General features: G+C 45.3%; 2 protein-coding genes across 4 annotated transcripts in view; one reads left to right on the top strand and one right to left on the bottom strand.

The window, feature by feature from the left end:
- Positions 1-26,258, top strand: part of LIMS2 (LIM zinc finger domain containing 2) — an 83,227-nt gene that overhangs the window by 30,686 nt on the left and 26,283 nt on the right. Inside the window, exons 3-4 of the mRNA XM_038747825.1 lie at positions 4,153-4,219; positions 5,114-5,234. Coding sequence (XP_038603753.1) covers positions 4,153-4,219; positions 5,114-5,234 — 188 coding nt within the window. The remainder of the gene's footprint in view (positions 1-4,152; positions 4,220-5,113; positions 5,235-26,258) is intronic.
- Positions 8,022-24,409, bottom strand: GPR17 (G protein-coupled receptor 17). 3 transcript variants are annotated; one of them, XM_038747713.1, is made up of 3 exons: positions 24,042-24,409; positions 19,106-19,154; positions 8,022-10,469 (listed from the first exon to the last, which is right to left on the bottom strand). In XM_038747713.1, exon 3 carries the CDS (start codon positions 10,433-10,435, stop codon positions 9,416-9,418), a length of 1,020 nt encoding a protein of 339 aa, XP_038603641.1. In that variant the 5' UTR covers positions 10,436-10,469; positions 19,106-19,154; positions 24,042-24,409; the 3' UTR covers positions 8,022-9,415. The 3 variants fall into 3 exon arrangements, with proteins under 3 accessions (XP_038603641.1, XP_038603522.1, XP_038603568.1); XM_038747594.1 differs by lacking the exon at positions 19,106-19,154; XM_038747640.1 differs by lacking the exons at positions 19,106-19,154; positions 24,042-24,409 and adding an exon at positions 16,763-16,980.

The raw sequence follows: 26,258 nt of genomic DNA, 5'->3' as shown, positions 1-26,258 counted from the left end.
TTACAAGGTGATCAGGTTGGCCCACGGGGGGCTAACGGTTTTAATCCCCATTTTACAGATGAGGCCCAGAGAAGTGAAGTGACTTGCCCAAAGTCACACAGCTGACAGTTGGTGGAGCCGGGATTTGAATCCATGACCTCTGACTCCAAAGCCCGGGCTCTTTCCACTGAGCCAAGCTGCTTCTCTTGTAATTTATTTATATTAATGTCTATCTCCCCCTCTAGACTGTGAGCTCACTGTGGGCAGGGAATGTGTCTGTTAATTGTTATACTCTCCCCTGCATTTAATAGACTACTGTGTGCACAGTAAGCATTCATCATCATCATCAATTGTATTTATTGAGCGCTTACTGTGTGCAGAGCACTGTACTAAGCACTTGGGAAGTACAAGTTGGCAAAATATAGAGACAGTCCCTACCCAGCAGTGGGCTCACAGTCTAAAAGGGGGAGACAGAGAACAAAACCGAACATACTAACAAAATAAAATAAATAGAATAGATATGTACAAGTAAAATAAATAAATTATTCATATTTATTGAATAAATATGTATTTATTTATAAGTACATTTATAAATAATATATATTTATAAATAGGTGTGAATAAAGCATTCAATAAATATGATTGACTGAGTGAATGAATTTATTATTATTAATAATAGTATTAATATAATAGTATAACACAATATAATAATAATAATAACGATAGTATTTGTTAAGCGCTTACTAGATGCCAAGCACTGTTCTAAGCCCTGGGGTAGATGCAAGGTAATCAAGTTGTCCCACGTGGGGTGCTCAGTCTTAATCCCCATTTTCCAGATGAGGTAACTGAGGCACAGAGAAGTTAAGTGGCTTTCACGCAGTCACACAGAGGATAAGTGACAGGGTCAGGATTAGAACCCACGACCTCTGACTCCCAAGCCCGGGCTCTTTCCACTAAGCTACGCTGTGTTGTTACTTTACCAATTTAGCATTGTTGCTCTTCTCATCTGTAGCCATGGGGTCAGCCTTCCCGTGCCCATCTAAACCAATCCCACTGTGAGGAGACCATTCCTTGAAGAGTATGACACTGGCTGGTGACTTCTAGCCTGTGAGCCTGCTGTTGGGTAGGGACCGTCTCTCTATGTTGCCAACTTGGACTTCCCAAGCGCTTAGTACAGTGCTCTGCACACAGTAAGCGCTCAATAAATACGATTGATTGAATGAATGAATGAATGACTCCTGCAAGTCAGAGAAGCAGCGTGGCTCAGTGGAAAGAGCCCGGGCTTTGGAGTCAGAGGTCGTGGGTTCTAATCCCGTCTCTGCCACTTGTCGGCTGTGTGACTTTGGGCAAGCCACTTCACTTTTCAGGGCCTCAGTTCCCTCATCTGTAAAATGGAGATTAAGACTGGGAGCCCCACGTGGGACAACCTAATTACCTTATGCCTACTCTCCAGCGCTTAGAACACTGCTTGGCACATAGTAAGCGCTTAACAAATACCATTATTATTATTATTCAATGTCAATTACTTTTCTCCGTTTCTATGTATTTATTACTCTATTTTATTTGTACATATTCAATTTATTTTATTTTGTTAATTTGTTTTGTTGTCTGTCTCCCCCCTTCTAGACTGTGAGCCCGCTGTTGGGTAGGGACCGTCTTTATATGTTGCCAACTTGTACTTCCCAAGCGCTCAGTACAGTGCTCTGCACACAGTAAGCGCTCAATAAATACGATTGAATGAATGAATAGAAATGTCATCTATCTGAGCAGTACAAGTAATACAACAGTAATTTTGTCATTGTGGCACTTCTTCAGCACTTACTCTTTGCCAAGCGCTATGCCAAGCATGGGGCAAATTTAGGGTAATTACATGGCGTACAGCCCCTGTCCCACACAGAGCTCACAGTCTAGACAGGAACAACAGGCATCCGATCCCCCCATTTTATCGGTGAGGAAACTGAGGCTCAGGGCATTAAGTGACTTGCCCAAGGTAACGTAGCAGATCGGTGGCCGAGTTGGGATTAAAACCTTGTTCTCCTTCCACTTTAGTCCCATGCTCTTTCCATCAGGATGGGGAAAGAGAAGCAGCATGGCTCAGTGGAAAGAGCCCGGGCTTTGGAGTCAGAGGTCATGGGTTCAAATCCCGGCTCTGCCAGTTGTCAGCCGTGCGACTTTGGGCAAGTCGCTTCACTTCTCTGGGCCTCAGTTACCTCATCTGGAAAATGGGGATGAAGACTGTGAACTCCCCATGGGACAACCTGATCACCTTGTAACCTCCCCAGCGCTTTGAACAGTGCTCTGCACATAGTAAGCGCCTAATAAATGCCATTGTTGTTATTATCCTGCTTCTCTAATGGGAGATACATTGTGAGGGGAGGGAAGAATTTCAAAGCCTTAGTCTTGGAAGCAGCGAGGCCTAGTGGAAAGAACACAGGTTCTAATCCCGGCTCTGCTTGTCACCTGCTGTGTGACCTCGGTCAAATCACAATTTTTTAGTGCCTCAGTTTTCTCATCTGTAAAATGGGGATTAGATACTTGTTCTCCCTCCTTCTTAGACTGGGGGCCCCATGTGGGACAGGGACTCTAACCTGCATGCATACAGCATATCTATCGCAGCACTTAGTGCGGTGCTCGGCACAGAGTAAGCACTTAACAAATATTACAATTATTATTAATATTTTCAAGTACTTTATGGTTTATGTTCACATAGCTCTTATTAAATGTGATTTGTCATCAAATCAAAAATTGCAATTTGGATTTTACAGCGAGGGGAAGTTGGGTTGTGGCAGGCCTGGACCAAACATTCTCTCCCCACCATTCATTGATTCATTCAATCGGATTTACTGAGCGCTTACTGTGTGCAGAGCACTGTACTAAGCACTTGGGAAGTACAAGTCGGCAACATATAGAGACGGTCCCTACCCAGCTACGAGCTCACAGTCGAAAGGGGGAGAAAGACAACAAAACAAAACATGTGGACAGGTGTCAAGTCGTCATAACAAAGAGAATTTAAGCTAAATGCACATTAACTAAATAAATAGAATAGAGTAATAAATCTGTAAAAACATATATACAGGTGCTGTGGGGAGGGGTGTGGAACTTAAGCTTCAGTGATTCTCAGTGACTTTTTGGAGCCAAATCAATCATTTCAGCTCTTCCAAACCTCCTTTTCTGTTTTTGTCCCTTTGTATTTCCGTCCCTCTTTCCTAATACAGTGTCGAGTGTTGCGATTTTAAACTTTTAAATAGCAGCTTTGGTTTTTTCAAAAGAAAGATGGTACACGTGCATATATGTTACATAAGCATCTAATAAATCATTCATTGTTTCGTATTGAGCGCTTACTGTGTGCAGAGCACTGTACTAAGTGCTTGGGAAATACAAGTTGGCAACACATAGAGACGGTCCCTACCCAACAATGGGCTCACACTCTAGAAGGGAGAGACAGACAACAAAACATGTGGACAGGTGTCAAGTCGTCCGAACAAATAATTAAAGCAATATGCACATCATTAACCAAATAAATAGAATAGTAAATATGTACAAGTAAAATAGAGTAATAAATCTGTACAAATATAGATACAAGTGCTGTGGGGAGGAGAAGGAGGAGAGGAAAAAGGGGGCTCAGTCTGGGATCCATCTAAATCTCAACGCCTGGACAATTCCCAGCTGGATCGGGAGCCGTCGGATACCTGAGTAGCCTACAGTTATTGTCCTCTCCCTTCCAGTGAGAAGTCTTGTACAAGTGCCAACTTGGACTTCCCAAGCGCTTAGTACAGTGCTGTGCACACAGAAAGTGCTCAATAAATACGATTGAATGAATGAATGAATAAAAGTCTGATTGCCAGGTTTCACTTTAAGGGCTGGACAGAAAACCTGTTCTATTACAGTCCAGCCTCTGGTCTTGGGCAAGAAACACCACCTACTCTTCCTGTCCTCAGAGCTGCTCAGGGAAGGAGAGGGGGGCACCCTCTTTCTCAATCAATCAATCGTATTTATTAAGCACTGTGTGCCGAGCACTGTGGTAAGCGCTTGACAATGGAACATCAATGAACTTCTGAAGGATGTCCAGCGCTTAGAACAGTGCTTTGCACATAGTAAGTGCTTAATAAATGCCATTATTATTATTATTATTATTATGTGACTCACCTGTTCTCTTCTTTCTGTGGTTTATAGTATGAAGGCAGGAAATACTGCGAACATGACTTCCAAATGTTGTTTGCCCCCTGCTGTGGAGCATGTGGTAAGCCCTGACATCTTTCATGCTTTCTTTTCTCCCCGGGGACCTCTGCCTTTTCAAGGAAGTTCCAGACAGTTTGCAGAAGATGGTTTTCTTTACAAGCAAAAGATGGTTTCCTTTACAATGGAGAATGTAGGTGAAAGGATAACTCAGGGATCCCCCAAAGATTAAGCAGAATTATTCTCCTCTTTCCTTTGGATCATCCTTTTTTCATTTGGGTGGAAAGCAGCATGGCCCTGCTGGAGCATGGGCTTGGGCGTCAGAGGATGTGGGTTCTAATCCCGGCTCCACCACTTGTCCGCTGTGTGACCTTGGGTGAGTCGCTTCACTTCTCTGTGCCTGTTACCTCATCTGTAAAATGGGGATTAAGACTGTGAGCCTCTCGTGGGATGCCCTGATTACCTTGTATCCACCCCAACACTCAGAAGAACAGTGCTTGGCACGTACTAAGCACTTTACAAATGCCATCGTTATTATTATTATTTATTTCCCTATCCAGTTGGTGATTTTTTAATTTCCATGGGGCAGTGAGTTTGAAGAAACTGTAAAACAAACCTGTATATATGTGTATATGTTTGTACATATTTATTACTCTATTTTACTTGTACATATCTATTCTATTTATTTTATTTTGTTAGTATGTTTGGTTTTGTTCTCTGTCTCCCCCTTTTAGACTGTGAGCCCACTGCTGGGTAGGGACTGTCTCTATATGTTACCAACTTGTACTTCCCAAGCGCTTAGTACACTGCTCTGCACACAGTAAGCGCTCAATAAATACGATTGATGATGATGATGAAAGCAAAAGAAATGCGCAGCAGTGGGGTTGTTTGCCCTTCTTGGCCCAGGGGGTTCAGAGCTGGGCTTTCGTTTCTAACTTTTTTCACTTTCTTATTCAAGGAGAATTCATTATTGGACGTGTAATCAAGGCAATGAACAATAATTGGCACCCGGATTGCTTCCGCTGTGAGCTTTGTGATGTGGCACTTGCCGACCTGGGCTTTGTGAAGAACGCCGGCAGGTGAGAGCGCCGATAGCTTTAACACTTGGGGGCAAAGAGGGAGTCATGGCTAGGGGACGGTGGTTGGAAGGTGAGGGTTTGACGGTGGATTGGGGGGAAACTTGGTTGTGAGTTTTTGAGGAGGCAGGTAGGTGATCTTGAGCAGGATGTTGGTAGTGGTCAGGAAAAGTGAGTAGGATTCTGGATAGAGTTAAGAGCGGGAAGAAAGAAATGGAGTGACAGTGAGGGTGGGGGATGAGGAAGGACTGTCCACTGGAATGTTGAAAATGTGAAGCAGTGTGGTCTAGTGGGAAGAGCAGGGGACTAGGAGTCAGAGAACCTGGGTTCTAATCCCGGCTGCACCACTTACCTGCTGTGACCTTGGGCATGGTTTCCCTTGGACCTCAGTTTCCTCGTCTGTCAAGCTGGGATTCCATACCTGTTCTCCCTCCTGCTACGACTGTGAGTCTCATGTGGGACAGGGCCTGTGTCTGACCTGATTAATTTGTATCTACCCCAGTGTTTAGAGCAGTGCTTGACACACAGAGTTGGCTTTAACTACCACCTCTATGTGGATGATTCACAAAATGGCCTCTCCAGCCCTGGCACCTCCCCTTCTCTGCAGGCTTTCATTTCCTCCCGCCTTCAGGACATCTCTACCTGGATGTCCGGCTGATATCACAAACTAAACATGCCTAAAACGGAGCACCTCATTGTCCCAGCCAAATCCTGTCCTCCCCCTGCCTTTTCCATCACTAGAGAAAATGCCATGTTCCTCCCTATCTTACAAGCCCATAAGCTTGGTGTTATCCTCCACTCATTTCTCTCATTCAACCCCCATTTTCAGTCTGTCACCAAATCCTGTCAGTCCTACCTTCACAACATTGCTAAAATCTGCCCTTTCCCCTCCATCCAACCTGCTACTACGCTTATCCCAGCACTTATCCCATCTCTCCTTGACTACTGAATCAGCCTCCTCATTGACCTCCCTGCCTCCTGTCTCTCCCCTCTCCAGTCCTTCTTTCACTCTGCTGCCTGGATCATTTTTCTAAAACGGAGCATCTCATCGTCCCACCCAAATCCTGTCCTCCCCCTGTCTTTTCCATCACTAGAGAAAATGCCAGTATCCTCCCTATCTTACAAGCCCATAAGCTTGGCGTTATCCTCCACTCATTTCTCTCATTCAACCCCCATTTTCAGTCTGTCACCAAATCCTGTCAGTCCTACCTTCACAACATTGCTAAAATCTGCCCTTTCCCCTCCAACCAAACTGCTACTACGCTTATCCCAGCACTTATCCCATCTCTCCTTGACTACTGAATCAGCCTCCTCATTGACCTCCCTGCCTCCTGTCTCTCCCCTCTCCAGTCCTTCTTTCACTCTGCTGCCTGGATCATTTTTCTAAAACGGAGCATCTCATCGTCCCACCCAAATCCTGTCCTCCCCCTGCCTTTTCCATCACTAGAGAAAATGCCATGATCCTCCCTATCTTACAAGTCCGTAAGCTTGGCATTATCCTCCACTCATTTCTCTCATTCAACCCCCATTTTCAGTCTGTCACCAAATCCTGTCAGTCCTACCTTCACAACATTGCTAAAATCTGCCCTTCCCCTCCATCCAACCTGCTACTATGCTTATCCCAGCACTTATCCCATCTCTCCTTGACTACTGAATCAGCCTCCTCATTGACCTCCCTGCCTCCTGTCTCTCCCCTCTCCCGTCCCTCTTTCACTCTCCTGCCTGGATCATTTTTCTAAAACGGAGCATCTCATCATCCCACCCAAATCCTGTCCTCCCCCTGCCTTTTCCATCACTAGAGAAAATGCCAGTATCCTCCCTATCTTAGAAGCCCATAAGCTTGGCGTTATCCTCCACTCATTTCTCTCATTCAACCCCCATTTTCAGTCTGTCACCAAATCCTGTCAGTCCTACCTTCACAACATTGCTAAAATCTGCCCTTTCCCCTCCATCATCATCATCATCATCAATCGTATTTATTGAGCGCTTACTGTGTGCATCCAAACTGCTACTACGCTTATCCCAGCACTTATCCCATCTCTCCTTGACCACTGAATCAGCCTCCTCATTGATCTCCCTGCCTCCTGTCTCTCCCCTCTCCAGTCCATATTTCACTCTGCTGACTGGATCATTTCTCTAAAAATAAAAGTTCAGTCCACATCTCCCCACCATTCCTCAAGAACCTCCTGGCATTGCCCATCTACCTCCATATCAAACAGACACTCCTAACCATCAGGTTTAATGCTCTCAATCACCTTGCCCCTTCCCTTCTTACAACTCAGCCTGCTCATTTCACTCCTCCAAAGCCATTTTACTCACTGTATCTCCATCTTGTCTGTCTCTCCACAGATCCTTTGCCCAAGTTCTCCCTCTGACCTGGAACCCTCTCCCCCTCCATATACGACAGACCATCTCTCCCCACCTTAAAAGCCTTATTAAAATCAGATCTCCTCCGAGAGGCTTTCTCTAAGCCTTCCTTTCTCCTACTCCCTCTTCCTTCTGCACTGCCTAAGCACTTGAATCCTTACCTTCTTAGCACTTGATATTCACCCCACCCTCAGCCCCACAGCACTGATGTACATATCCATAATTTAAATTAATGTCTGTCTACCCTTCTACACTGTAAGCTCCTTGAGATCAGGCAACGTGTCTACTGGCTCTTGTATTTGTACTCTCCCAAGCATTCCGTACAGTGCCCTGCACACAGTAAGCACTCAATAAATAGCATTAATTGAGAGTAAGTGCTTAACAAAAGTTATTATAGCAAAAATAATAGACACCACACATCAGTCTTTTTAAACTATTCACTTTTATGATACATAGAAGCAGTTACATAGAACAAGATAACTGTAAAAAAGATAAATCGTAAAACAGTTTGCACCCTGACAAAGAGTGTTTCTAGACAGACTTGAGGCTTATAATGTAAAGGGGACTGTTGGGTACTGGAAGAAGGAGTTACAGGGTGGAGGATTGTTTGTATTAATGTTCATTCACTCAATTGTATTTATTGAGCGCTTACTGTGTGCAGAGCACCTGATTCCACAATAATTGTATCCCTAGAGCAAAAAGTGCATATTTACGTAATTCTACTGTAGGCTTCCATAATTAATGCAAATCAATCAATCGAATAGTTTATTTCCCTTCCCAGCCTTCTAAATTGACTACTAGTCACCTTTTTTCCTTTACCGAAGAAACATGGCCTGTCTTCGGAAAAGCAATTTGAGAATCTGGGTGATTGTCAAGCCAGATTAGAAAGAGGTGGGTTAGAAAAAAAAATTACCCTTCACAATTCAAAAATCTCTGAAAATGTTTTGAGACCTCCTGTTAGTTTGGACTGCATTTATGAGGTGCTCTTCAGGACCTTCCACCCTTGTTCATTCGATCGGATTTATTGAGCGCGTACTGTGTGCAGAGCGCTGTGCTAAGCGCTTGGGAAGTCCAAGTTGTCTGTTTTAATATCTGGTCACAGCATTCAGCCATCAAATGTAGGCCTCGTCCCTCCGTTAGCCAGTGTAAGTTAGCGACACGCTGTAGCGAGAGGTATTAATGATAAAACAAAAATCAAAAATGCAAAGACAAATTCTCAAGCAATTTTCCAGTCTCTTTCTGGTTTAACTCTACAAAAGTTGTTAATTGCCTTTTTTCTGCTTTAATGTAATGGGGGACGGGGAGCTTAGCTGTAAGCATTTAGTAAAGAAAGATTTTCAGTGCTCTGTAATTTTCACAAGAACTTTCACTTTACCTTGTTCTGCGATCACTAGGCTACCCAGTAACAGAGTTAAATCAATCAGTGGTATTGTGCATGTATTATGTGCAGAGCACTGTACTAAGCGCTTGGGAGACTACAGTTCGACAGAATTAGTTAAAAGGGGGATTTTAAAAAAAATTCTTCCTTAAAGGAGAAGTCGTAGCTTGATTACATCTGCCCGCCTCTCCTTTTCAAAAGTTCAGTTGTCAGGCTTGAGGTCGGAAATGCCACTGCTAAGGCATCAGAATTAGTGCTCGGTGATCCGCTGAGAGTTCAGTCTTTTTGCCGGTTGTGGTTACTGGAGGAGGTTAAACTCCTCCTCCTTGGCCCAGCAGAAACGTGCACGTGGCTCAGAGAAGTCGCTTCCCGAGAAAATGGGTCTCCCATCTAGAGGAGACTGTGACTCTAGGCAAGACCTGGGGTCTGTACCTGGCTTTCACAGTTCCGATTTAGCGCTCAGCGAACTCTCGTTGGTCTTCCCTTCGAAACTCGGAGGGAGCCTCACCGCCTTCCTGCCGCAAAGCAGATTGCACAAGGCCTCCCGGAACTTCTCGGCCACAAAAAAATACATGACCGGGTCAAGGGCACCGTTGAGGCTCGTGAGGCAGGAGGTGATGCGGTTACTGAGAGCCAGGACCCGCTGCGTCTCACAGGACGTCTGGGTGCCGTCGTAATGGAGGACGTAAATGTAACGGTTGACGTGGTAGGGCACGAAGCAGATGAGGAAGATCATCAGCACCATCACGATCATCTTGATAGCTTTGTCCTTGAGATGCTGCTCCACCCGGCTGCCGCTCCGCAGGCTCCGGATGATCAGCAAGTAGCAGGTCACCGTGGTGACGAACGGGAAGGTGAACGCCACCGCCAAGGACACCAGAGCGTGGCGGGAGGCCTTTTCCCGGTAGAGCTGCAAGCAGACGGTGGTGGTGTTCGTCTCCGCCGTCTGCACGCTGACCAGCAGCGGGGCCATCGCCACGGCCACGATCACCCAGAGAAAGGCGCAGGCCAGGTGGGCGTAGAGGGGCCGGCGGAGTTTGATGGACTTCACGGGATGCACGATGGCCAGGAAGCGGTCCGCGCTGATGCAAGTGAGGAAGTAGATGCTGGCGTACATGTTGAGGTAGAAGAGGAAGCCGGTGAGGCGGCACGGGATTTCCCCGAACGGCCAGTGGTTTCCCGAAAAGTGATACACCAGTCGGGTGGGAAGTACCAGCACGAAAGACAGGTCGGCCACAGCGAGGTGCATCAGGAAGATGTTGGCGGGGGTGCCCGACTTTTGGTCCCGGATGAAGAGCCAGAGGGCAAGGGTGTTGCCCGCGAAGGCGAGGATGAAGTCCAGCAGATAAAAAGAGGCAAAGAGAACGTTTTCCAGAGCGGTTTCTTTGCCACACTGTTCTGAGGTTTCCAGGGAGGTGTTGAAGAACAGATTTGAGGCATCCACCGCCAGTCCATCCATTCTTCAGCACCAGGGCGGAGCAGCAAGGAAGACCCTGAAAGAATCACAAACAGGCCACAGAACGACTGAGCGGATCGACAACTTGCTGCTCATCCCATTATCTGGCTTGAATTCGGAAGGGCCGCCCCAAAGATTGGTCTATTATCTATTAAGCGCTTACTGTGTCTAAGCGCTAGGGAGAATGCAATACAATAGAGTTGGTAGACAAACGAGCTTGCAGTGTGGGAGGCAGACGTTAGGATAAAATAGATAATTTATACTTTTTTCCTGTCCAAACCTCTAGGTCTAATCAAGGAAATACTCTTCATCCTAATGATTCAGGGAAATTCGCAATTCAAACTCTGCCTTCAGGTGCAGGAAAGGAATCAAAAAGCATTAGGTCCCCTGGTGGGAACCGGCTCGGTGGTGTGCCCGGTTTGGTTTTGGAATACTCATCGGATAAACATTTGCCGTGTTCTAGTGGCTTCTTCAGTAGTAATGGTGTATTTGCTAAGCGCTTACTTTGTGCCAAGCACTGTAATAATAGTAATAATGATGGCACTTGATAAGCGCTTACTATGTGCCAAGCACTGTTCTAAGCGCTGGGGGGGGGGGGGGGATACAAGGTGACCGGGTTGTCCCACGTGGGGGTGTCTCAGTCTTAATCCCCATTTTATAGATGAGGTAACTGAGGCACAGAGAAGTTAAGCGACTTAATAATAATAATAATAGTGGCATTTATTAAGCGCTTACTATGTGCAAAGCACTGTTCTAAGCGCTGGGGGGGAATACAACGTGATCAGGTTGCCCCACCTGGGACTCACAGTTAATCCTCGTTTTACAGATGAGGTAACTGAGGCTCAGAGAAGTTAAGTGACTTGCCCAAGGTCACACAGCAGACATGTGGTGGAGTCGGAATTCGAACCCCTGACCTCTGACTCCCAAGCCCGGGCTCTTTCCACTGAGCCACGCTGCTTCGGTACTAACTGCTGGGGTGGATACAAGCAAATTGGGTTGGACCAAGTCCCTGTCCCCTGTGGGGCTCCCAATCTCAATCCCCATTTTCCAGATGAGGGAACTGAGGCCCAGAGAAGCGAAGTGACTTGCCCAGGGTCACACGGCAGACAAGTGGCAGAGCCAGGATTAGAACCCAGGTCCTCCAGACCGCCAGGCTCCATCCACTACTCCGTGCTACTAGCACAGACACAAGTTTGGGCATGAGATGAACCTTCAAGAATTCAAATTGTTACTGTCGTACAACTTTTTCATGCCACTCCACTTGAAACATGGAGGAAATGACTTAATGTTTGTCCTGTAGCCTCCTTGGAAGTAGTCACTTCTAGACTATAGGCTCATTGTGGGCAGGGAACGTATCCGTTTATTGTTGTAGTGTACTCTCCCAAGCGCTCAGTACAGTGCTCTGCACACAGTAAGCGCTCAATAAATACGACTGACTGACCGACGTGGCTATTCATTCATTCAATTGTATTTATTGAGCGCTTACTGTGTGCAGAGCACTGTACTAAGTGCTTGGGAAGTACAAGTTGGCAACATTGTGAGTAACAATGAGAAACAGCGTGACCTAACTGATACAGCGTGTGGCTGGAGTCAAAAAAAGACCTGTGGCCTAGGAGATGCAGCGTGGCTTAGTGGAAAGAGCCCGGACTTGGGAGTCAGAGGTCGTGGGTTCTAATCCCGCTTCTGCCACTTGTCAGCTGCGTAACTTTGGGCAAGTCACTTAACTTCTCTGGGCCTCAGTTCCCTCATCTGTAAAATGGGGATGAAGCCTGTGAGCCCTATGTGGGACACCCTGATTACCTTGTATCTACCCCAGTGCTTAAAATAGCGCTTTGCAACATAGTAAGTGCTTAACAAATGCCATTATTATTATTATCTAATGCCAGCTCCACCACTTCTCTGCTGTGTGACCTTGGACAAGTCACTTGACTTCTCTGTTCCTCAGTTATTTTGTCTGCAAAATGGAGATTTAGACTGTGAGCCCCATGTGGGATCTGGATTGTGTCCAACCTGGTTATTCCTTCATTCATTCAATCGTATTTATTGAGCGCTTACTGTGTGCAGAGCACTGTACTAAGCCCTTGGGAAGTACAAGTCGGCAACATATAGAGACGGTCCCTACCCGACAACAGGCTCCCAATCTAGAAGGGGGAGACAGACCACAAAACAAAACATGTGGACAGGTGTCAAAATTGTCAGAACAAATAGAATGAAAGTTATGTGTGCATCACTAATAAAATAAATAGAATAGTAAATATGTATAAGTAAAATAGAGTAATAAATCTGTGCAGATATATACGAGTGCTGTGGGGAGGGGGAGGAGGAGAGGAAAAAGGGGGCTTAATCTGGGAAGGCTTCCTGGAGGAGGTGAGCTGTCAGTCGGGCTTTGAAGGGAGGTAGAGAGGGATGTGCGGAGGGAGGGCATTCCGGGCCAGGGGAAGGACATGGGCCGGGTGAAGATTAACTTGTATATCTAGCTAAGCACCAGTATTGTGCTTGGCACATAGTAAGTGCTTAACATATACCATTAAAAAAAAAACAGTCTAGGCAGAATGACTTCTAAAAATGTAGATTTTCTGCTTTGTGCTGGTATTGTTATTATTTTATTGGTTAAACATTTCTCTATGTTAAACTCTGGAATAGAAACAAGTTAATCAGGTCGGTCCCAATCCTTGTCCCACGTAGGGGCTCCTAGTTTAATGCTGTTCTTCCTATTTGTCTCCCAGAGGAAGAGGGAAGATTGGTTCTTTTTAAAAAAAAAAATTGGCCAAGTACTTTCTTGGGTATTATTTACCAGTCTGGCCAAGGGTAAAAACTACAAGGAAGGTATGGATTGCGGGAGTCACTCAAATTTGTTAGGGGGGGGGTTACAAAAAACAAAGCTTAAGAACTCAAAATAAACCAGTAGAAAAATCGTATCCAAAGAGCAAGTTTAAAGAGCCTCAAGGTTTTTATCTTTTACATTCATTCGGTCATATTTATTGAGCACTTACTGTGTGCTGAGCACTGTACTAAGCACTTATAATAATTATGGTATTTGTTAAGCACTTACTATGTGCCAAGCACTGTCCTAAGCGCTGGGGCTGATACAAGGTAATCAGATTGCCCCATGTGGGGCTCACAGTCTTCATCCACATTTTACAGATGAGGTGACTGAGGCACAGAGAAGCTAAGTGACTTGCCCAGGGTCCCACAGCAGACAAGTGGCAGAGTCAGGATTAGAACCCATGACCAGTCCCAAGCCTGGGCTCTTTCCACTAAGCTGACTTCCACCCATCAGTCCCAAGATCATTGTTGAGAACTATTTTGAGAAGGGTCTGAATAAACTTATGTTCGGTAGAGGTTGTAATAATAAAAAAAAGATATTAAGATGCTAAAGGGCTGTATCTTCATAAACAATCAATTTAAAACTCCACCTGCTCAAAACTAAAGTCTGTTAATCCTTACACACTCTGTTATTCGGCTGCAATTAAGATACCAAAAAAATTGGTTAAAAGCGTTTGTGCAAGTATCAGAAAATAAGCCCAATTTTCCAGATGTGAGAAATATTTGACTCTGCTCCCTTGTCTAACTCTTCTTCCAGTATGGAACTCCCCTCACTGCCACCCCAAATTAACCATATTTCAGCCCTCCGCATCTTCCGAATCCTCTTAAAATCTCACTTCTGCCAGGAAGTCTTCTCTAGTAATTCCTGACATCCCAAGTTAAATCAGCCTATCAGCTGATATATTCGTTGCTTAAAGGATACAAATCCCAGTGCATTTGACAACACAGAAGGGAGAGGGAATAAAAGAAATGGGGGCTTAGTCAGGGAAGGCCTCTTGGAGGAGATGTGATTTGAATAGGGCTTTGAAGGTGTGGGGTGATCTGTCAGATATGAAAGGGAGGGAGGTCTTGGCCAGAGGCAGGTTGGATTTAGGGCATTCAGTCATTCCTTCAATCATATTTATTGAGCGCTTACTGTGTGCAAAGCACTGTACTAAGCGCTTGGGAAGTACAAGTTGGCAACATATAGAGACGGTCCCTACCCAACAGTGGGCTCACAGTCTAGAAGGGGGAGACAGACAACAAAACAGAACATGTGGACAGGTTTCAAGTCATCAGAATAAATAGAAGAAAAGCTAGATAATAATAATAATGGCATTTATTAAGCTCTTACTATGTGAAAAGCACTGTTCTAAGCGCTGGGGAGGTTATGAGGTGCTCAGGTTGTCCCACAGGGGGCTCACAGTGTTAATCCCCGTTTTACAGATGAGGGAACTGAGGCTCAGAGAAGTGAAGCGACTTGCCCAAGGTCACCCAGCTGACAATTGGCAGAGCCGGGATTTGAACCCATGACCTCTGATTCCAAAGCCCGGGCTCTTTCCACTGAGCCACGCTGCTTCTCTGCCATCCTTAACAAAATAAATAGAATAGTAGACCGGTGTCAAAATCGTCAGAACAAAATAGAATTAAAGTTCTATGTGCCATAATTAATAAAATAAATAGAATAGTAAATATGTACAAGTAAAATAGAGTTATAAATCTGTACGAACATATATACAGGTGCTGTGGGGATGGGGAGGAGGAGAGGAAAAAGGGGGCCGAGTCTGGGAAGGCCTCCTGGAGTAGGTGAGCTCTCAGTAGGGCCTTGAAGGGAGGAAGAGAGCTAGCTTGGCGGATGGGCGGAGGGAGGGCATCCCGGGCCAGGGGGAGGACGTGGGCCGGCTCTTCCCCTTAGTTATCCTCACTTCTCTCCCACTCCTCCTCCCTCCCACCCGCCACTCACACTTCACTCCTCTAATTCAAATCCACTCACTGTCCCTCACCCTCACTTCACCTGCCATTGACCCCTGGCTCACACGCTCCCTCCTGCCTGGAATTCCCTCCTCCTATGCATCTGACAGACCGGCACTCTCCCTATCTTGGAAGCCCTGTTACAATCATGTCTCTTTCAGGATGTCTTTAACTATCATGCCCCAAGTACTTAAGTACTTACTCCTCCCATCCCCATAGCACTTATGAAGGTATTGTGATAATCAATCAATCAATTGTATTTATTGAGCGCTTACTGTGTGCAGAGCACTGTACTAAGTGCTTGGGAAGTACAAGTTGGCAACACATAGAGACAGTCCCTACCCAACAGTGGGCTCACAGTCTAGAAGGGGGATACAGAGAATAAAACCAAACATTAACAAAATAAAATAAATAGAATAGATATGTACAAGTAAAATAGAGTAATAAATATGTACAAACATATATACAGGTGCTGTGGGGAAGGGAAGGAGGTAAGACGGTGGGGATGGAGACGGGGACTCAGTGCTTCCCTTACTAGAAATTTATTTTTATGTCCATCTCCCCTCTTATACTGCAAGTTCCTTGAGAGCAGGGATCACGTCTACCAACTGTACTCTACTCTCCAAAACACTGTTTGAATCAATCAGTAGTATTGAGCGCTTACTGTGTGCAGAGCACCGCACTAAGCGCTTGGGAGAGAATACTGTAATATAACAGAGTTGGTAAAAATACTCCCTGTTTAAGTAATCCACTAAAGAGTGGAAAGCACTTAAACAAATACCATAATACCATACCATAATACCATAATAATAAGAATAACAACACCACCCCCTTCTAGACTGTGAGCCCGCTGTTGGGTAGGGACTGTCTCTATGTGTTGCCAACTTGTACTTCCCAAGCGCTTAGTACAGTGCTCTGCACACAGTAAGTGCTCAATAAATGCGATTGATTGATTGATTAAAGAGTACATTTTTGGTTCCCTCATCCCAGAGTGCCGAGTTGATCCAGATGGTTACAGCTGGCATTCATTCATTCAATCGTATTTATTGAGTGCTTACTGTGTGCAGAGCACTGTACTAAGCGCTTGGGAAGTAAAAGTTGGCAACGTATAGAGACAGTCCCTACCCAACAGCGGGCTCACAGTCTAGAAGGGGGTGTTGTTGTTTTATTTTTATTATTACGGTATTTGTTTAAGCGCTTTCTATGTGCCAAACACTGTGCCAGGCCCTGTGGAAGATACAGGGTAATCAGGTTGTCCCACGAGGGCTCAGTCTTAATCCCCATTTTACAGATGAAGTAACTGAGGCACAGAGAAGTAAACTGGTTTGCCCAAGGACACACAGCCGACAAGTGGCGAAGCCGGGATTAGAACCCGTGCCCTCGGACTCCCAAGCTCATGCTCTTTCCACTGAGCCACGCTGTTACGCACCTTCCATTGACTGATCGACTGACGGTTCGCTCCTCCAACTCTCCAAACTATCACCGAGCGGGGACGGGACCCCCAAGTTTCCAGGAGGAGCCGTGGTGTGTTTAATGTAAAATGGAAATACTCACAGTTCGAGGTCCCCCAGAGGGAAGGTTCTGGAAACCAGTGTAGATGAGCTGAGCTGGCAATGAGCTGAAGGAGGCCAAAGACTTTGGCTGTAACGTGAAGAGGGTCACTTTTGGGGGACGACGAGTGTGAAGTTGCCGGGGGTCACTATTTATGTCAGTGGAAGCCCTAGATGAGCCAGTCTCCTAGGTAACCCCACTTGTAGAAAAGAGCTATTAATTCAGTGCAAAGAATGGGACCATCATGTGAGACCCCAAACCTAGAAAAACCTAGAAGCCTATCAGGTTTCTTTCCTAGAAGAGAGAAAACTTCACCTATCACCTCTTTTCTCTGCAGCTTGTGCTATTAATGAGTTAGACATTAATGCCGTTAACTCACGGGCCAATGTCCTTTAACCCCCCACCCCGACAAGGACTCTCACTGAGAGCCAAAAGATCCCAAATTGCAGGTTTTACTGCGGTTGGGGAGAGCAGTGCTGTGTAGAGGAAACATCAGTGAGCAAATGAAAGGTGAAGAAAATAGGAAGCGGTTGGACTTTATTACTTTGCGCATTGCTGGGAGAGCATTTCTGTCCTAAAAAAAGCCACTTTGGAGTTCCTTCTGGGTGCAGTCAAATTGCTTCATCACTAACCAATTCAGAGCCTTTTATAACCATTGTTAGAACTACAGCAATAAATATTTCTTCTTAAAGGTCTGCTCTAACAATTTTAGTTCAGAAGAGCAAAACTTTAGTCTTAAGGGCCATCCTACATAGTAGTAGTTCAGTTTAAATGTTTCTACTTAAATGGTTTTCTTCTAAAAGCATACTGCAGTACTGTTAAACAGTAGTAAGCAGCATGGCTCAGTGGAAAGAGCCCGGGCTTTGGAGTCAGAGGTCATGGGTTCAAATCCCGGCTCTGCCAACTGTCAGTTGGGCAAGTCACTTCACTGCTCTGTCCCTAAGTTACCTCATCTGGAAAATGGGGATTAAGACTGGAACAACGTGATCACCTTGTATCCTCCCCACTGCTTAGAACAGTGTTTTGTGCATAGTAAGCGCTTAACAAATACAAACATTATTATTATTATTAGTAGTAGTAGTAATAAAACAATAAGGAGTTCTTTGGCTAGTCCATTGCCACATGGGACTCACAGACTTAATCCCCATTTTACAGATGAGGCACAGAGAAGTCGAGTGACTTGCCCAGAGTCACCCAGGAGAAAAGTGGCGGAGCTGGGATTAGAGCCCGGGTCCTCTGACTCTCAAGCCTGCGCTCTTTCCTGTAGGCCATGCTACTGTTTATTGATGCCCATCCCCAGCATCTGTAAGAGTATATTCAGTTGAACATTCAATTTTATTTACTCTTATGCCTCTCGTAAGTTATTTCTTTGCCTGTCTCCCCCATCAGAGTATAAACTCCTTGTGGGTGTGGATTATGTCTCTTTCTCCTGTTGTACATCCCAAGGGCTCGGTATGGTGCACTGCAGTAAGTAGGCATCCAGTAAATAGCATTAACTACTATGGGATAGCTTAGGTGCAGTTCTGTGTAGGTCACCTTTGGTAGTCTCTTCCAACTCTGGGATTCTCCAAATTTTTGAGAGACTGGGAATTCATAGGCTGATAGAAAACAAGATTTGTTTAGCCCCCAAACTCTCCCCTGTACCGTCTCATTTACCTTGTTGGTCAAATGCCAGCAAGATATTTTAGTTGCTGTGCCGAGCCTTAAGACATTAACAGTAAAAACCTCTGTCCTTAGTGACCCACTAAATAGTGGCAAAGGAGGGGTGAACTAGACAGCCATGCAGGGAAGAAGCAGGCTCCATCACTCTCAGATCAGGAGAAGGGTTGGCATCTCGAGATCAAAAGTATTCATCAGTATTTATCAATCAATAGTATTCATTAAGGACTTACTGGATGCAGAGCTTTATACTCAGTGCTTGGCAATGTACAATAATGGTCTAGAAAAAGAGTATTCCAAGTGATGAGTGTTTGAATAGGCCACAGGCACACTTCCTTAATTGAAATATTTACTCATGTTTTGATTCCAGTAATTTGAAAAAGCCAAAGCAATAGAGTAACTAAGGAGCACAGATTGCAAACCAAATTACCACACTTCATTTATCACACTCCCACATTTCCTTTCTCAATTGCAGGGCAGTCAAGCTTTTTAGGGAAGGAGAGAAGAGAGAGAAAAAGGTGTGGTGATATCTGCAACTGCCTGAAATCATTTACAATGTACCAGTTTAGAAGAACTCCTCCCAGTCAATCCATATTGGTCTTTTTAGAAGATTTTATTTTTTTAATTGGAGAGAGAGTTCACATCTTCCTGTGATTTTTGGATCACGTCCCATCAGTCTAGTCTTACCTGAATTGTTTCTTGCTCCAGATGCTTCCAGAATTCTGACCATTCCTTTCTGGTTAGGGTCGGGAAAAGGGACAATCCATAAGTTAATAGTAATGATGATGATCATAATTGCAGTATTTGTTAAGCTTACTATGGGCCAAACATTGTGCTGAGCACTGAAGATGATAATAATAATAATACATAATAATGGTACTTGTTAAGTGTGCCCTATGTACCGAGCACCTTTCTAAGAGCTGGGGTAGATTCATTCATTCATTCAATCGTATTTATTGAGCACTTACTGTGTGTAGAGCACTGTACTAAGCACTTGGGAAGTACAAGTCGGCAACGTATAGAGACGGGCCCTACCCAATAACGGGCTCACAGTCTAGAAGGGGGAGACAGACAACAAAACAAAACATGTAGACAGGTGTAAAAATTGTCAGAACAAATAGAATTAAAGCTAAATGCACATCATTAACAAAATAGAATAGTAAATATGTACAAGTAAAATCGAGTAATAAATATGTACAAATATATATATTTACAAATGCTGTGGGGAGGGGAAGGAGATAGGGTGGTGGGGGGAGAATGGGAGGAGGGGAGGAAAAAGGGGGCTGCATCTGGGAAGGCCTCCTGGAGGAGGTGAGCTCTCAGTAGGGCCTTGAAGGGAGGAAGAGAGCTAGCTTGGCGGATGCGCGGAGGGAGGGCATGCCGGGTCAGGGGGTTGACGTGGGCTGGGGGTCGACGGCGGGACAGGCGAGAACGAGGTACAGTGAGGAGGTTAGCGGCATCGGGTTGGACACAGTCCTTGTCCCTGATGGGGCTCACTCTCTTAATCCCTATTTTACAGATGGGGTAACTGAGGCCCCGAGAAGTGAAGTGACTTGCCCAAGGTCACACAGCAGACAAGTGGCAGAGCCGGAATTAGATCCAAGGTCCTTTTGACCCCCAGGCCCATGCTCTATCCACCAAGCCCCACTGTGCTGAATCAAAATAATCAGGTTGGATACAGCTCCTGTTCCACATAAGATTCAATCTAAGAGGGAGCGAGAACAGGTACTAAATCCCCATTTTTCAGATGAGGTAACTGGGGCATAGAGAAGTTAAGGGCCTTGCCCAAGGTCACACAGCACTCGACTGGCAGAGCTGAGATCATTCATTCAGTCGTATTTATTGAGCGCTTACGGTGTGCAGAGCAGTGTACTAAGCGCTTGGGAAGTACAAGTCGGCAACATATAGAGACGGTTCCTACCCAACAACGGGCTCACAGTCTAGAAGGGGGAGACAGACAACAAAACAAAGCATGTAGACAGGTGTCAAAATCGTCAGAACAAATAGAACTCAGGTCCTCTGACTCTCAGGCCTGTATTGTTTCCACTAGACAGAGCTGCTTCTCAAAGTATTTATTAAGCATCTACTGTATGTAGAGCACCGTATTTGGTGTTTGGGATAGTACAGTAAAATTAGCCGCTGTAATTTGTGCCCTCAAAATTCTTACCATCTAGAGGGGGAGGCAGACACTAAAATAAATTGCAGGTAGGAGGAAGTAATAGACTACTAAGATACATAAATACTGCAGGAGGTTGTCAGTATTTAAATGTTTAGGTGGCGTGGAAGTGCTGAAGGGGCTATTGGAGAAATAGAAAGTGGGGGAGATTAGAAATTAATCCAGGAGGAGATTAATGTATCTCTCATGGAGGAGGTCCAGTTTCCAAAGGACTTGGAAGATGAGGAGAGCAGTAGTCGGATGTTAGAGAAGCAGCGTGGCTCAGTGGAAAGAGCACGGGCTTTGGAGTCAGAGGTCATGGGTTCAAATTCCGGCTCCACCAGTTGTCAGCTGTGTGACTTTGGGAAAGTCACTTCACTTCTCTGGGCCTCAGTTCCCTCATCTGTAAAATCGGGATGAAGACTGTAAGCCCCCTGTGGGACAACCCGATCACCTTGTAACCTCCCCAGCACTTAGAACAGTGCTTTGCACTTTAGCACTTAATAAATGCCATCATTATTATTATTATGTGAAGAGAGAGGGCATTCCAGGCAGGAGAGAAGACATTTGCAATAAACTGGCATAAGAAAGGTTCCTTGGGAGTTCAAATAAGGAAAATTTTTTCAATTCAAATTCTGACAACTCCTCCACATTTAGATCAGTCAATCAATTGGTAGTATTCACTGCAAACTTACTGTGCACAGGGCATTGTACTAAGTGCTTGGAAGAGTATAACTCAACAAAGTTGGTAAATGCAATCCTTGCCCACACTGAGCTTATAGTCTTTGGGGAGGGAGGAGCGGGTATTAAAATAGATTTAGGGGAGAGAAAATAATAGTGTATAAGAATTTTTACATAAGTACTGTGGGGCTGTGGTATCGACTTGCTTAAGGGGTATACATATAAATGCCAACTCCAGAGGAGAGGGTAGATAAGGGAAATAAAGGTTTAGTCTGGGAAGGTTTTGTGTTGGATTTGTGATGTCATTCTTTTGACACCCCAGAAGACTTTACGAATGGTATCAAAATGAATTGAAGTCTCCTGTTTTTTCTAGGAAGCCGATGGGATTGCCACCATTTTATAAAGTCGGTAACGAGAGTAGGGTTCAAGAGACCTGGGCCCTCACCCGTGCTAGAACAACTCAATCTAGCAGGAGGAAGGGAAATAATTTAAAATATTAGAAAAAAGGAATCATTCTGTCCAGCCACAGAGTGGCCCCGTTCCTCTGCTTTATCTACTCAGACAGCATTTCAGTGACCAGGAACGTCACTCTTAAAGGAGCCTTGTTTGGAGTCAGGAAATCTGGAAGCACACAGACCATATTGCAGACTGCCTCAGCCGTAGCAACTAATGAAATTAAAGACTGAGTGGGGGTGACCGGGGTTGAGATTATAGGGCTTGTTTGTGAATTTATTTTTTTTCCCTGAGCCCGGCGACGGCATTCAAGCCTGGCATATAGTAAGCGCTTAACAAATAACATAATTATTATTCAAGATTTTGTGAATTTCTAGATTCATTTTAAGAAAAGAAAAAGGAAAAAAAAGTCTGTGGCGTTCGTGGCTTCTTGCTTTACCGCCTAGCCCTTAAAAAATATGGAAGTAGTGCATTGCACTAAAGAATTCAAAGAACAGTAGAAAGAGTATCTCAAGTCCTCAAAATATTCTATTTTCGGTACATTGCTTCCACTGTACAGGCGGGAATACTAAGCCAAGAGAAACGGGCTGCCAAAAATCAAGGGGAAAAGCATCCCAAGTGTCCTACCTATGTTGTCTGTCCTTGTGGTAGCAGCATCTTGAGGAAGGGGCTGGGGTTTGGGCCCCCCAAGCCAGGGTCCAAGCACCCAGGCTGGCCTTCCTTTCTTTTGCTAAATGCTCGGGAAACTCAGTAGTTCCTTACTACAGAAACTCATTGCAATTAGGTATGTCCCTGAGAGGTGAGTCACTAATCATTGTGTCTCAATTTTACCGATCCGTTGATGAAAGAAGTTAGGTTCATCAGAGATGTGCATTCCTGATTAAACTTGGGGCTGGGATCATTAATCCACTCCACTCGCTCCCTAGGGGCTCCGATCTTGAAACCAAGCCGTCATCAATTTTTTTGAAAATGAATGAAAATGTAAATGTGCAGTTCGAGTTTCCAGTTGAGAGGCTTAGCCCGATGCAGCAACACTCATGAAAAGAAAGTTCTTAAGATATTATAGTTTTTAAAAACACTTTTACTTCCGAATGATTTGAATGAGTGTGCCTTAATTATTTGTATGCTGCTATAGAATAAGGTACTTGACTATTTGTACCACTGTGAAAATAGGAAGCTGCTAATATTTTTTACTATCACCAGTTTCCATCTGTTCTAGGATGGAAATTATGAGAGAACATTATGGTGGGCTTATACAGAATGATTTACCGAACTGAAAATTGGCTCTCCTTGTTGATGTTTTCCTCATGTATAATTTCATTTCAGTACTGAGCACGGAATCAAGCACTAGTCTCGATATTCATTTTTTGAACTTTAACAACACACCCAAATAAATTCTCACATATGCAGATGTAATATTTGCCCGTGTCTAAGATCTACTGCTAACTTTCTGTAGTAGTGTCAAAGAACTCTAGCATCCTCGCTAACACAGTTGTTGAAATCCCTCGTAGGGATGACGCTGTATTAAGTCCCTTATGAAACTGTTGCCTGGGGAAATCAATACTTCCATCCTTAACAGTCCTACCGGCCACCGCGACTTGGAGGGGTGGGATTTAATGATTAGCAAGGACATCGTCGTGGGCAGGGAATGTGTCTACCAACTCGGTTGTACTCTCCCAAGTGCTTAATACAGAGCTCTGCATGCACTAAGTGCTCAATAATAATAATAATAATAATGATGGCATTTATTAAGCACTTACTATGTGCAAAGAACTGTTCTAAGTGCTGGGGGGATACAAGGTGATGAGGTTGTCCCACGTGGGGCTCACAGTCTTCATCCCTATTTTACAGATGAGAGAACTGAGGCACAGAGAAGTTAATTGACTTGCCCAAAGTCACACAGCTGACAAGTGGCAGAGCCGGGATTTGAACCCATGACCTCTGACTCCAAAGCCCGTGCTCTTTCCCACTGAGCCACGCTGCTTATGAATGCATATGACTGATTGATTGGTTGACATCTCAGGGAAAGGGGAAGAATATAGAATTTCCCACGCTCTCTGTCTTTGACCTCTCCGACAAATGCTACATTACCCAAGCACCAGCATTTGTTCAATAGTATCTACTGAGCACTTACTGTGTGGAGAGCACTGTACTAAGCGCTTGGGAGAGTACAATACAGCAATAAACAAATATTCCCTGCCCACAACGAGCTTACAGTCTGAGAGTGGGGGTTGACAGGCATCAATACAAATAAATAAATTACGGATACGCAGCCACCCTTACAAGCAGCAGTTTCATCTAATCTCCGAACAGACCACCAGTCCTGGAGCTTACCTCTTGAGCTGTCCAGGTGGAAAGGAGAGTTCTCTGGAGTGGAGGTCGGGGAAGGTCTCCCTGATGTCTGCAAATCAAGGAGAAGTGGAAACCCGAGCATTGATCCCAAGGGAATAACAGAGGGATGGTCCAGAAGGGTCAGCTGCCGGCTCAGTGAGGGGGCCGGGACCGAGGCCTTGTATATAAAGACGCTCGCTGGCTCGGAGGGCGCGTTATCAACTTACATTAGAGGGAGGGGAGATGGGCCTCACTCACAGTGAAAGACTGGCTTCATTCCGTGTTTGGAGGGGGAACTGCGACTGTAATAATTATGAATATTTCTAAAGTGATAATCACCCCCCCCACCGATGGCTGGAATCTCTCTGAAGTCCCTCCGAACCCCCAGCCTCTTACATTTACAGACGGCGGACTCTGTGATTATTTTAGAAGGGGTGGACTGGGGCTGGAGGTGATTCTAGCTAGTATTAATAGACACAACGGGACATTTCAGAATAGGATAAATCCGCAACAGTGGGGGTAGGGGGGGATAAGGGGGCTGGCTGTCATGGTAACGGGTGCGGGCTTTCAGGACTGCACTTGGCCACAAATAGAGGAGGGTCTATGGGGTGGCAGAGAGAGTTTGTGAATGGGGAGGGGGGTGATAATGGCCCGTCAGTGCAGAGGGTTGAAGGCTTCTTGTTATACTGAAAGAGAGGGGACTCTTTCAGGGCGACTGCTGTTAGGGTCCCAGTGTCCTGCCCTGTATAATTAGTCTCCATTTGACTTGGCTGGATAAAATCGATGCTTTTATCTGGATTCGAGCACAGCTGCGTACTCCCTCATAATAGGCCGCTGTCTGCTGTCCCAAGGGACCGGGGCTCCGTCTGGGAGGACCGTCGGCCCTGGCCCTGCAGAGACGTCCTTTCTCTCAGAAGTGGTGGCCCATAAAATCAGGGCTTGGACTTTCTCTCCCACATACCGATGAACCCCTCGTGGGGGGTAAGAAATACTTCCTTTGTCTCGGTTGGGGATGCCGACAAGTGTCAAGAGGGGAACCGCAGCGGGGTGGCTGAAGCGTAGTCCTTGGGAGCTCACTCCCTTACCTCCTCTGGAAGGGTCTGAATGGTCTGGGGACAAATGGGATGTAAAGAAAGATAACCCCCCACCCCCTTTTAGGCCTGTAGGAGCATTTATAGGACAGTTCATTAAGTTCTTTCCAGTCAATCAGTGGTATTTATTGAGCGCTGACTGTGTGTATCCACTGTACTAAACGCTTGGGAGAGCACAGTACAACAGAGTCAGTAGATGAGATCCCTGCCCACAAGGAGCTGGAAAGCAGCATGGCCTAGCAGAAAGAGCACAGTCCTGGGAGTCAGAGCACCTGGGCTCTAATCCTGGCTCCACACATACCTGCTGTGTGACCTTGGGCAAGTCACTTAACTTCTCTGGGCCTCAGTTCCCTCATCTGCAAAATGAGGATTCAATCCCTGTTCTTCCTCCTACTTCAACTGTGAGCCCCACGTGTGACCTGGTTATCTAGTGCCTCCCCCGGTACTTAGTAATAATAATAATAATAATAATGGCATTTATTAAGTGCTTACTATGTGCAAAGCACTGTTCTAGGCGCTGGGGAGGTTACAAGGAGATCAGGTTGTCCCACGGGGGGCTCACAGTCTTCATCCCCATTTTACAGATGAGGGAACTGAGGCCCAGAGAAGCGAAGTGACTTGCCCAAAGTCACACAGCTGACAATTGGTACAGTGCTCGACATAGAGTAAGCACTTATTATTACTATTTTTAGTATCTGCAAATCAGGTGTGGCTAGACAAGAGGACTGAGACCTAGCTGTGTCGGTAACGAACCGTATCAGTGAATGCAGAATTTTGTTGAAGTTTTATTTATTGGGGAGTGAGTTCTGTTCAGTGCAAGTCCGCATTTCTTGGGTCATCTTCAGGAGAGGTTTCCGTTCCCTTTGAACCTGTTCTCCAATGTCACATGGTGGAGGATGCATTAACTGTTCCTATGATGAAGATTCATTCATTCATTCAATCGTATTTATTGAGCGCTTACTGTGTGCAGAGCACTGTACTAAGCGTTTGCTTCCAAGCTGTCCCCACAGGTGATAGAGCCCCAGCAGGCATTCTCCTGCCTTCCAAGGCAGGACTAGAACCCAGGTCTCCTCAAGCAAAAACTCCTCACTCTCGGCTTCAAGGCTGTCCATCCCCTCGCCCCCTCCTA

This window comes from Tachyglossus aculeatus, chromosome 1 (assembly GCF_015852505.1).
Source record: "Tachyglossus aculeatus isolate mTacAcu1 chromosome 1, mTacAcu1.pri, whole genome shotgun sequence".
NCBI classification, from domain to species: Eukaryota; Metazoa; Chordata; class Mammalia; order Monotremata; family Tachyglossidae; genus Tachyglossus; species Tachyglossus aculeatus.
Note: the sequence above shows the minus strand (reverse complement) of the source record. Positions and strands in the feature narration are given on the sequence as shown.